At 40.2% G+C, this 12,488-nt stretch overlaps 1 protein-coding gene across 1 annotated transcript in view; it reads right to left on the bottom strand.

The window, feature by feature from the left end:
- Nucleotides 1-12,488, bottom strand: part of ctnnd2b (catenin (cadherin-associated protein), delta 2b) — a 165,073-nt gene that overhangs the window by 78,618 nt on the left and 73,967 nt on the right. Inside the window, exons 4-8 of the mRNA XM_046051113.1 lie at nt 10,744-10,778; nt 8,706-8,822; nt 2,459-2,610; nt 2,020-2,193; nt 286-431 (exon numbers count right to left, since the gene is read on the bottom strand). Coding sequence (XP_045907069.1) covers nt 286-431; nt 2,020-2,193; nt 2,459-2,610; nt 8,706-8,822; nt 10,744-10,778 — 624 coding nt within the window. The remainder of the gene's footprint in view (nt 1-285; nt 432-2,019; nt 2,194-2,458; nt 2,611-8,705; nt 8,823-10,743; nt 10,779-12,488) is intronic.

The following is a 12,488-nucleotide window of genomic DNA, read 5'->3' as shown; positions in this document are numbered from 1 at the left end:
TAAAATACAATGTAAAACACTACTAAAATATTAGCACTGAAGTCTTGCATTACTTATACAAGCTGATTTCTTTTGTTGTGAAACAGACTACATGCTAGAAAGTTTTTTTCAAAGCCAGAAATCTCAGCACCAGGTGAAGTAATTGTTTGAGTCACTGGCATTAAACTATATCGACCCCCTGCAGATACATTCTTTTGTGCATTTGAACCAGTGAAATTCTTAAGTACTGTGTTTCTAACAATGAGCCCTTATTAAATTAATTGGTCAGACTGAAGTTGAACCAACCTGTAAGACTTGGCGAGTCGGCTGGGTGACTGTTTGGGCGAGGACACCCTCTGTAGTGTGGCATAGCTGGGCATGTCAGAGGAGGCTGATCCCAGGCGCTGCAGCTTGGTAGGAGATCCCACCGCCTGCAGAGGGGAGCTCACACGCTGTAAAAGAGGAGTTGTACTTCATTAAAGGGGAATGTCACTCACTTTAAATATTCATCTACTCATCTTATTCAAATCATTATTTTCAGAGACATGAACAACTCCCCCCGGAGCTGGAAAACCGGAGAGCAGAGACTCTAATCTGTGATAACATCCTGATGAAGAGCTTGGAGTTATCAGACCAAACATGAAGGGATGACTCTGAACTTTTATAACCGAATGAACTTGAAATCTGACTGCGAGCAATGGGCCGCCAAATGAATGCATTTTCATTTTGTTCCAACTGGGGAAATAAGTTGAAGAAATATTTGCAAGGTCTTGCAGTTACATAGCTAAACGTACAATTTCAACACTCCATTAATTTAAATGAGTGTGGGACAGACGTGCGAAAGTAAGAATGCCGAGGATACAGTGGGCCGGTAAAACTGTTTTAATAAATCCAAAGACATGATTAACATGATGTTCTTATAATCCTAAACTCTGAGCCCAGAATTCATCGCAGTGCAGCAAAAGAAGCAATAAAAGAGTAAATCATCACCTAAGAGGCCTGAAATACAATTTTGCTGCATTGTGGCTGCACTGCTGAACCGACTCTACAAGCAAAACTGCTTGCAGATCTGATAAACCCATTGTACTAATTGCAAGAAAGATGCAGGATAAGCTATTTCTTCCACGTGAGCAGTAATTTAGGTTCAATGAAGAGTTGGCGCAGATCAACTTCCACAGCAGTATGCACTGAGACAACATGTTTGCAGTGTTTAAAGCACTCATCATCTGCCACAAGTTGAACTAATAGTTTGGTGGTGAAGTAGTTCACTAGAAAAAGTGGAGGGGTGTAATCTTCTGCAAGTCAAGACTAATTTGTCTAAGGGCGAGTTCACTCTATTAGGACAGAGTGTATGTTGGTAGGAAATTCTGTTATTCTGTTATTCTGTTAACTTGCATGTACTGTTAAGTTCAGCCACGTGTCCTTGCAAAATAGGTGGTGCTAGATGCTTGGTCACACAGGGACTACTTTCAGGGTTAGCTGATGAAGTATGAAGCTGGCTAACTAACAACAAACATGCTGGCAAGCTGAGGCCATGCGAACGCTTGTTAGTCACAACACAAGCTTCTTTCTTTTCTCTCTCTAACGGGCCATCTAACAGTTACTCCCCTTTGGCATTTTGTTCATAGGCTTAAGTACATTTTAATTAATTTAAGAGTTAATGAAAAGGAATAAAGCAAGCTCTACAAGCTAGCAAGCTTTCCAACTGGCAGTTTGCAAGCTTGCTAGCTCAGTCTCTTACTGGACAATAAGTTCGGGAGGTGTATTTGTGCTATTAATGCCTTTCTAATAACTGTCTGAAAAACATCTACAACCAAAGATGAACTAAACCAAAAGATTTACTCAATATATAAGGAATTATACAATCAATAAACCAAGCCCAGAGTACTCTAAAGCTCTTTGGTTCCACCTGCTCCTTGATTCCACCAGAGTTATAGCAGTGTTAAGGATTTCACCAATAGTGTACTACTGAGAGGAGTGGAGAAAGCATCCGTCAGATGACAACTGAAGCATTACAATAATCTCTTGAGAGATTTGTACCTGTGCAGGCAAAGTGGCACAGGAGTAATACATGGGTGGTCCAGCAGGTGCGGATCCACCCTCAGTGGGCATGTGGAAGGCGCTGCCATGGGCCTGCTGGGCAAATGAGTCTCTCTGGGACTGGGAGGGAGAGTCTGTTCCCACCAAGTGGGCAGCTGCACGGCTGGATGTCACCTAGAGAGGAAAGAGTGTGGAGAAAAGGGGTCAGGCAGCAAGTAAGGAGAAGGAGAAATGGAAAAATGGAATTTGAAGGAAGATCGGGGGGAGGAGGCAGGAGAGTGGACAAACAAAGTGTGTGAATGTGAACGTGAATAGAGAGAGGAAGGATAAAGAAGCAGAGGGGTGGAGAAAGATTGAAATACAAGAGGGAAGAAGATAAAGATAACATTGAGGGAGAATGCCTCTGATCCAATGTACAAAAATAAAGGTCTGTGTGTACCTGGTTGTAGATGTGAACAGCCCCTCCAACCTGCCCGCTGCGGCCTGTGATCGATTCCCCAAGTGCCAGTCCTTGGTTACTATGATAACCAGCTGCTGCATAAGCATCCTGGTTGTTGAGCTGCAAAGCACTTTGGGACAGAAGTCCTTGTCCTGATAGGGAAAAAGAAAAAGTGAAGAAGTGGGAAAGTATTAAAGGACAATGAGTAACATGAACCGATGTGATCATTCAGTGGAGAAATACTTGATGGCTTTTGATGGGTGGCATTTCTTTTGTGTAAATTCAATCAATCCTGCATTTTCTGTGAAAAAAGACCCAAGAGGGTTTGGAGAGATGTCAAGTGAGGTAATGTCATGGTTTGAAACTAACTTTTTGATCCCTGTCAAAAGCCCCTTTAAGACTTGGTTTCACTTCTGTCATGATGCTTTTATGTAAGTGTTTTCAGGCAACTTTTACTTCTGTAACAGTCCATCTTTGTGTAAAGATTTATTCTGCTCATGGCCTTGAAGGCGTTTTGTAACCCAGTTTACATCCCACATGTTATCCAATGTAATTCTTTTTTTCCATGGGAAAAGAATGAATGTGAATACAACAAATATTACTGGTTCAGTTTACAACAGACCTTGAAATGAAGAGAAGAAATAGAAGAAAGAATAAAATACAATTCCTAGTCCTCTTTTTGGAGACATCCATTTGCTTTTTACCCACTATGTTATTCTAGCCTCTCTGCACTCTTTTACGCTCATGTTCTGTGACCCTGAAATCTCACTCTGTTCCTGAGCTCCATTTAAAACGCACTCCTTCTCCGTCTTCTTTTCTCACTCTCTCTGCATCTATCACATCCTTCATCGCTCTCTCCTACAAGTATTTCGCTTTCTTTACTCCATATCATCACATTTCTCAGTTAAGAGTGTAATTTGTGCCTTTGTGTTTAAAAAAGTGTAGTATAGTTTAAGAAATAGTTTAGATTTGGGGGCTTTTTTGCTAACAGTTAGGAAAGCAGATTGATATCACTGGTCTACTTGTCTGTTAAATATGAAGCTACAGCTGGGTGTTGATTAGCTTAGCTTAGCATAAATACTGGATATAGCTGAAAAAAAGTTCATAAATAGCCCCCAAAAAACCCAAAATTGTTTGTTTAATGATGATTGATCAAGATGGGTCAAGGTCCAATGTGTAGTCTGCCATGTCTCTTGGTCAATAATGTATTATAATAATACTAGTATTAGACATTCAGTAACAGGAAAATACGCTGATCTCATCTTCACCATACCTTTAAACTATAATGCAGTTGTCATCTCACTATGGGATAGTAAGAAATAAAGAAAAGCCACCAGAAACACAACCGTTCCTTTAGAAGTTCATACATTTGTGATGTGTTTTTGTCATTTTGTGAATGCAATGACTCATTACACACCTTCTTTACTTTGTAATGTCAGCTGTCAACTGCAGTAAAAATTAAAGTGTGAGAATCACTGATACACTGCTGTGTAAAACCTTCCAGTGGTGCCGTTTTCAATTACCACAACTCTTACTCTTCCACTTCTACATTCAGGCTTTCATCCAAAATCTACCAAAGATCAGTTGGCCAGACTCCAGCTGACCAAACCGACAGTGAGCTACCACTGAGCTAGCAGCTGGTCAGCCATTTAATCAGTGGTAAGTCAGAGGTCCACTAAGTCTGTTTAGTCAATGGTAACTTCTCAGTTCTTGAATCAGACTTGCACTTATCAAATGAATGATGACCAAATGTCTTAGATGCCTCAGGAAGTGGGTGTAATGTCATTTTGTTGTGAAACTTTTCAAATGTTCAGATCTTTGTGGTAACAAAACTGTACACTAATTGATGGATGACACCATGACTAATTAGCAGTGGATTCACAGTAGAGACGGAGTATGAATACACACTCATACGCACACACATTTAGCCAAAGCGTAATCTGATAAAACGTTTCATTGCTAATTTTACACACAGCCTCATTTATGTTTCTGAGGCAGTTTGCAGTCTTGTGATTTGCACATGGATCATTTCATTTCTAGCAAGAATACATAGACTGTGAGATGTAACACAAACAGGCTGTGTGTAAATGACAGCACACGCACATGAAACATAATGACAAAGCATTTGTAGAATGTTTTGTAGACTGTAAACTCTGAATTTGCCTGGATGGCCCATAAAGTCTGAAGTATACAGAAGGACAGGAAGGCAGGAGCTGCTTGTGCGTGTACACTTCCATCGCTCTTATTTAAATCCTGTCAAATTTTCAGTGCACCCTTGATTAATTCACTTTTGGTGATGATAGCAATGATGTGCCTCATCACTGACTTTAATTACAGAAAAAAAAAATCTAAAATGTTACTTAAAACATGATGTTCCCCAGTAGCATTTTGCTGCAATGCATATACAGTCCACACATCCTCCATCCACTTTTACAACTGCTACATCCGTATGCCCTTCTGGCAACTCACAGCACTAGAATATGACTTTACTGCATTATGTCAGCTCTAAATAGACCTATAAATTCTTAGCGCTCAGTGTCTGTACTCTGAAAAGCGTTGTTTAGCTTCCCATCAACAGTGCCTTTAATGTCCACTGATGTCATTTTTTTGCCAGCAGTCTACAAGTCAAACCAAGAACAGCACACAAGAAAAGAAGAAACTCTGGTTGTTTGGGATCATTAAACAAGAGAGAATGAAAAATCATAGCGTGCGAGGAGTCAACATGGCACAGATAAAGTCAGCAGCTAACGGGCAAATAGAGTCACAATGGATAAGCACATTGGAAAATAAAGCTTGAGCGAAGTGAAAAGTCACTTTAAAGTACAGCGAATGGCTCCTGTAGGCAGTGTAGCTGGTGATCGTGAATGATTTAAAATGTGATATTAAGCTAAGGGTGCTGGGTGAGTTTACTAGGTCAAGGCCTCTGTGTCCAATATAGGCTCATCTTGGGTGAGCACACACACGTACGCACATAGGAATTGAAAAACACATTATAAAAAAGGAAGAATTCCTACTCCAGGCCTGTTTCAGATGGATTCACACACTCACACACACATGCACACAGGCCCACATGTGCATGTACAAAGCCGGGGGATGTTTTCCACAGTTTTTGTTTGCCACTTTAGGTGTGTTTCATATGGGTAGTGAAGCCTTTTGAGAAGCAAAGGGCCTCATAAATACATTATCACTCAGATGGCAAACACTGAAGGCTCCACTGAATCCATTTGAGGTGTGTGTGTGTGTGTGTGTGTGTGTGTGTGTGTGTGTGTGTGTGTGTGTGTGTGTGTGTGTGTGTGTGTGTGTGTGTGTGTAGAGGTAGGGGTGTATTAGTGAAAAGTAATAGGGTGCCGTAAGAAGGGCTCTGCCTGTGCATTTTGTTTGAGTGGAAACACACACATATCTCACTCCTTCTCCATGACAGAATGCCTGAACACACTACATATACCTGCATGCATGTAGTCGAGGACGGTCTGACCCTGATAGACCTGCTCCGGCTCACTCATTTCATCTTCTGTCATGCACACACAAAGAGTGGCTTTTCTTCCACATCATGACCAGCATTCTCTATTGACACATTTTAATATTTTATGAGTCTATTATTAGATTGGAGGCATGCGCAGTCTGCTACATGCACACAAGCACATAAAACCGCATGCACAGTCCTCAATAGCTGCATACAGCGTAGTCATAAACACTCAGATTAACATGCACACTGGCGAGCATCACCAGCACTTAGCATGAAGACACTCAATGTACTTTGTTGCTTTAGTGTATTCTGCTGCCAGTGTGTGTGTGTGTGTGTGTGTGTGTGTGTGTGTGTGTGTGTTGCGTTGCAGGTAGATGCTTATTCTCGTGTATAATGCCTCTTTTCATTTGGCATTTGGTGTGTTAAGTAATTTCTATATATTTGACCACCTGCTCCTTTTTGCTTCTGTTGTTTTTTTAACCCCAATGAAACAAATCAATCAATTGAATGTTCACTGGCAAATAAATTCTCCAAAATTTCAGAAACAATGGGTTCTTGATTCCAGACAGAGGTAGCTTCCTATTTCTACCCAACTGTAAATTTTTCCAGCTGAAATGACAACATTAACTGGCAGATGTTATCAGCTGTAGCTATGTTAGATCCATGAGTTGTTTCTTGCTGACGTTTCCAACTGACTCTTTGGATGGGACTAATATTTTAAGTACAATCAACAAAAAAATAAAAGATTACTTTTCAACAGAACCCTGCTTGAAATAGTATGTTTGACTTCTGATGTTACAAGAGAAAAGCTTTTAGCATGAGGACTAACCCTGTTTGGCAAATGTAACAATATCTTGGGTAAGACTGGTTGGGGAAGCTGGAGTGTAAACTTCCCCAAATCCAATAAAGAGCAAGACAGAGCCGCTAATCTAGCATCCAGGACCGGCTTCAACACAGTGGATGTGCTGGCCTGCTTGCACGTTCGTTCTTTTCTCTTTTCTTTTTTTGACTAGTCGGGTGGTTGGTTACATAACTGTTATTTAAACATCAAAAACATCAAACAAAATTACCATTCCTCGTGCTGCATGCATGTGTGTCTGTGAGTGCACAGTGATAATAGCATGTGTGCATGAGCAGCCTATGCGTGCACACTTGTGTGTGATTTTATATGCATGCTTGTCTATGTGTGCATATTTATGGACACATAGACATTATGTGTGTGTGTGTGTGTGTGTGTGTGCCTCCCCTCTCTGCACTGTGAACAGCAGGCCAGCTGACACCTCAGCGAGGATGGATTAGCATATCAAACTACTGGCCCGACTCCACATGTCTCCTGACAGCTACCTCTCTCCCATGGGGTCGACTATACAAGAGACATGGGTATCATCCATGGGACCGAATGAAAAAAGATGAGTGGAGCAGTGAGCTACACGGAGTTGTTCAGGATCTCACTGAGAGCTCTTATAAACAAATGCTTTGCAGTATGGATTTAAAATACCAATACAACAGTGAAACATTTTAATTGATAATTTTTCTCACTATCTCTCTTAGTGTCTAGTAACCATTTTTGTGAAGGCTTTTTCAAGCTGTGCTAATCAATACATTCATTTTAACTTTAAATTTTAAGGATCAAACAACCATGTTAAATGTGAAAGGAGTCACTCACTTAATTATCACCCAACTCTAAAGTGCTCTGTACAGTCCTTTGCTTTTAGGTCCGAAACATTAATGTAGTAGTTCAGTCTCACCGCTGTCATAAGTCTTGTTTTAAGCCTCAGCAGGCAGCTGTTCTCAGTAAAGAAAAATCTGAAATAAACACTGTACCCTACCTGCTCAGCACCAAATGGCAGACTAAATTGGAGACTTTTCTGCTGGACCTTTCCCTCAGAAGTTAGTGGAGACCAAAACAGAGTAGAGAGTGTAAATACGGGACTATCCACTAACATGGCTTCAAATGAATGCTAATGTTGCAAAGTCTGATAGATGTGTAAATTTCCACCTTGGGAGATACGGTATCCCTTAGTGTCTCTGCTATGCATTCAGGGCATGGATGTATAAAGAGAATTGGATACGGGGCTCCGTTCATTTCTATGAAAGCTGCTCAGTGGCTTCCGGGTATAAATTTACCCAGATCTTTCACAGCTTCCGCATGGTGTGGCCTCAGAGGAGCAAGTGCACTAGCACTTCCTTTAACCCCCCTCCCTCGGCAATGATGGCTTTATGGAATTCCAATATAATTTAAGGAAATAATATAGCCTATACCTTTTTACAAGATAAATAAAGTTCAGCTTTGCTTTTGCAGACTACTAGTTCAGGCTATATCCAGCTTATGAAAGCTTTTGCATTTGGTCTTGTCCAGTAGCCCAAACCCGTGGAAACATCTTCTGGAGGATTTATTTAGATGTGTAACCCTCAGAAAAAGAAATCTCATCAATAGGAAATCCAAGGAAAGATATAATTATGCTGGACACACTAACAGACAAGTGTTATAGATATTGTGGCTCACCACTCTTATGCAATAGTACTGAAAATGATTTAATTTTGTAGCAAAATGTGACTAAATCTAATTAAAGGCAACATCTTCTTCTGATCTAACAGGCTTGATTAAAAAACTTATCTAACTGTCTTCTTTTTACTATTTAAGGACTGAACACGCTCTTTTCAGTGCCATGTTGCTCACTTGTGTTATGGTACAGTCTGGCATTGCAGAATATCCATTTCCGCAGGCCTTTGACTGCATTTTACCTTCTCTCTTCTAAGCTATCCTAACATTAGCCTTACTGTCTCCTGTAGAAGTGTCCTGCGAGTCCAAGATGCCGGATTCCTGGAGCGATCGGATGCAAGAGTCCACCAGTTCCAGGCCTGTTGTCAGCTCCTCCTCTATGTCCTTCTGTCCATCTACACGTGTACAAACAAGATAGGAAAAAAAAACATGATTCGACGCAAAGACAGAGCTTCTTCTGCCACCTCCCGTCTGTTGCTCCATACTTCTACACTGCGTGCAGCTGCGGCACTCAAGCTATACTCATGGCTGTATTCCTGCAATTATACACGGCAGCTTCATTATATTTTGCCTGGAGCCCCAGATACCAACCAGGGATTCTATGATGGGATAGTGTCCTGCCCAAGGTTTGTGGTATGAGGCATTAATTTGTAACTTGTAAAAGCTTACTCAAATAATAAAAAACTGTTTTAACTGTTTTAAACCTGATTGACACAATCTGCCTCATAAATCGCACATTGTTCTTAGAGTCATAACTCAGTCAAATGGAAACCAGCGTTTCTGAGTAGCCTAACTTATTTCGAAAATAAGAACATGTATATCATGCTTGCTAAGACTTGCAGTGACAATGCTGTACAAACAACAGCCAAAGGTAATTTTTTTACCTACTAAACAGGGCCTTCAGATTAGGTAATAATCTTCACCTTGACCATTTGAGTTAATATTGTGAATTTGTAGCACAATTCTGCACTTCCTCAAATTACCAACACTTCAATGTTAAACCTAGGCCTTTGGAGTCTCCACACAGTTACCTGCCTTTCCCGGTTGGTAATCCTGCCATGGCCCCACTGATTTAGATTAGACCTTAGAGTAATGTGTAAGGGTAAACTCCGCGTCAAGGGTAAAAATCTAACTGATAATCCAACAACAAATCTTGTGGGATCTAGGTCTATGGGGCACCGCCTTGTACTTAGACACCAGGCCGTTTGTCTGTCAGAATGAGGCTGATAACATGCCCAGTCTTCAAGTTAGAGAGGGCTGCCAAGGGGGATAAAACCTTACAAATGAGCCTTAGGAGCAACATTAATCTCTTATAGAGAGAGAGACAGAGAGAGAGAGATGGTAATAGTAGAGGCCTTAGTGAGTGGATTTAGGAGGCTGATTTTATTGACTTTGTCTGACACAACTGCAGATTGATGATGTTGATGCTGTTGATGAAACATTTCCAGTGCGGTCTGCGGCATTACTCTGGATTTCCTCTCACCCTCACACACACACAGTAGCTAAAACTCATTTTTAAACCTGATTGATCCAAAAGGGATGGGTTTTTAATGATTTTGTGAGTGATGACGAAATCAAAAAGTCTGATTGGAGCGAGGGAGGGTTTTCCTTTTTCATGACAGTTAATTTTGTCTTTCTGAGGCCGAGTGGTCTGGCTTCGTTGCAACAGATGGATGAAGACTACAGCAAACACTGGAAGCCTTCAGTATGAAATGGTTTTAACACAAACCTTCAGTCACCTCTTTGTTGGCAGAGACCTTGCACTCAGATAATAAATCTACTCTCAACACCCTATACATCTCAACATGACTGACAAAGAGGAAGATAGAGAGACCTAAGTGTCATGCATGGCTGGTGTTTCTTCAACTAAAATGCTGTCAAAGAAGCTGTCAAGCCCAGAGAGGTGTCTTCATTTGACTTTCAAATCATCACACTCATTGATTCTTGTTGTACTTTATGGAAAACACTTCCCATCTGGCTCTCCAAACAGGTTAAACTAAATGCTGAGAATTATTTGCAAATGCTGTTTGACCTTTACTCAGCAGTCCGAAGGGCTGGGAATTTGAGAGAAAAGAGGTTTTTTTGTAAGAAGAAGCCTTTTTTATTTGGGTTTTGGTGCAGAGAGTGAGTTTTAACTGCTGCAGATACCATAGTACATTGCATCAATATATTGTTAGTGCAAGATGTTTTTTTTGTTTTTGTTTTTACAGTGCCCACCATTGTAAAAAAATCACTGTCAGCAATGTGTGGTGCTGGAATGCAAACAATAAAAGGACCATACAAAATGTACTAAGTGCATTTAAGAGGAAATATTACCTTGGTTGTTCCAGCGAAATTTCTCATCGGTTGAACTGCAAGAGACAAATAACAGAAAGCAAACAGGGTTAGAAATATGAGGAAAATTACATTTTCCACTAACTTTTGTTCTTGCCAGCAGGACAACTGTACACTGTAACAGCATTTCCATCCATCCAGTCTCATACGCAATAAACCGTATCTTTTTCACATCAAAATCCATGTTATAGTATTATTATAAAACAGGAATATCACAGACAACAAAAGCTTGAAGAGTTTAATATCACTGTACATCATCTAGTGAAAACCTAATATCAACATTTGTTCTTGTTTTACCTTCAGCTGAAGTATGACAAACAACAACGTCCTGAGGATTGGGAAATTTCTTCAAGACCTTGGACATAGCGACCCTTATCAAAGCCAATAAGATACACTCCAAAATACATTGGTGCCAATAAAAACAAGACTGATTTCTGAAGTTTCATTTGCAAAAACAAGAACTTTATGTTGTTAACAATACATTTTCTTGATTTTGACTTTCTTGTATATTTGGCATTAGGTAAAGTGAAAATCTCAGTAATGACCCTTTTCATTGATAATGTCATTGTTCAACACCTGTTTCTTGCCTTCCTTGTGCCTTTCCACAAATACTTTGGCAGCGATGGCAGACCCTGAAATACCCAATATACAGCTAGACAAGATGCTGATGCTTAAGCCCTACACAGTATATACATTGCTTAAATGAGTGAGAGTAGTGCTGCTATTTACCTCCTTTATTGTCTTACAATCAACAACAGTTACACTTACAAATCAATTTAGAGTTTCTAAATAACTCAATAACTGCTTAAACTGTCAATAACTGTCTTTCCGTCAGTGTAACATTTTGAGGTTAAAACACTCATAACGAAACTGTAACAGATATTGCCCACTTTTTGTAAATAGGATCGATTGTGCGACTGTGCATTCGGTATGTCTCATTATCTTCTTGGATTGCTGCCATGTGTTGCAGTTTTCCACTTGTGCTTTGATACACTATTTACTGCAATGCTGAGGTGGAAGATACCACAACACACATCTGACCTGGAATGACCAGTTGAAATGAGCAGTTTTTTAGTCACTAACCCGCATTTAAGCAATACAATATGAAGCAAAAATACAGGGTACAGGTGATATTTCATAAGATACAAATCTACACTGTGAAACTTTCACCACCAACATTTTATATTCAAGAGAAGGGGAAGCAAATGCATCCTTCCAATGCGAGTTATTAATTGATAATCAGTGTGTTTCCTCCAGTTGGAGCATCTCTGACATATGTTCAATACTGTTAACTGTTATAGATCCACATCGCTGATTCTTCTGCTGCAAGGTTTATCCCCTTATAAACCGTAAATAAGACATGCTGCTGTCTGCAGGTTAAATGTTTTGTTTTTTTACCAGTTTAAAAAGGTTCGCACTAACTTGTTTAGCCTTACTGAATGAAGCTACTAGCAGGACAGTCAATGCTGCTGATCAATTCAAACAAGCTAACATTAGCCACGCTGCTACCACCCAAGCCACATAATAATATAAGTTGGCCGCAGGCACAATACAGTACAGATTATTAACTGCCAACAAGTAAAGCACAGTAGTGTTTTACATCATGACACATGACACACTGTATATACACTCACCTAAAGGATTATTAGGAACACCATACTAATACTGTGTTTGACCCCCTTTCGCCTTCAGAACTGCCTTAATTCTACGTGGCATTGATTCAACAA

This window comes from Micropterus dolomieu, linkage group LG06, assembly GCF_021292245.1.
Source record: "Micropterus dolomieu isolate WLL.071019.BEF.003 ecotype Adirondacks linkage group LG06, ASM2129224v1, whole genome shotgun sequence".
Lineage (NCBI taxonomy): Eukaryota > Metazoa > Chordata > Actinopteri > Centrarchiformes > Centrarchidae > Micropterus > Micropterus dolomieu.
Note: the sequence above shows the minus strand (reverse complement) of the source record. Positions and strands in the feature narration are given on the sequence as shown.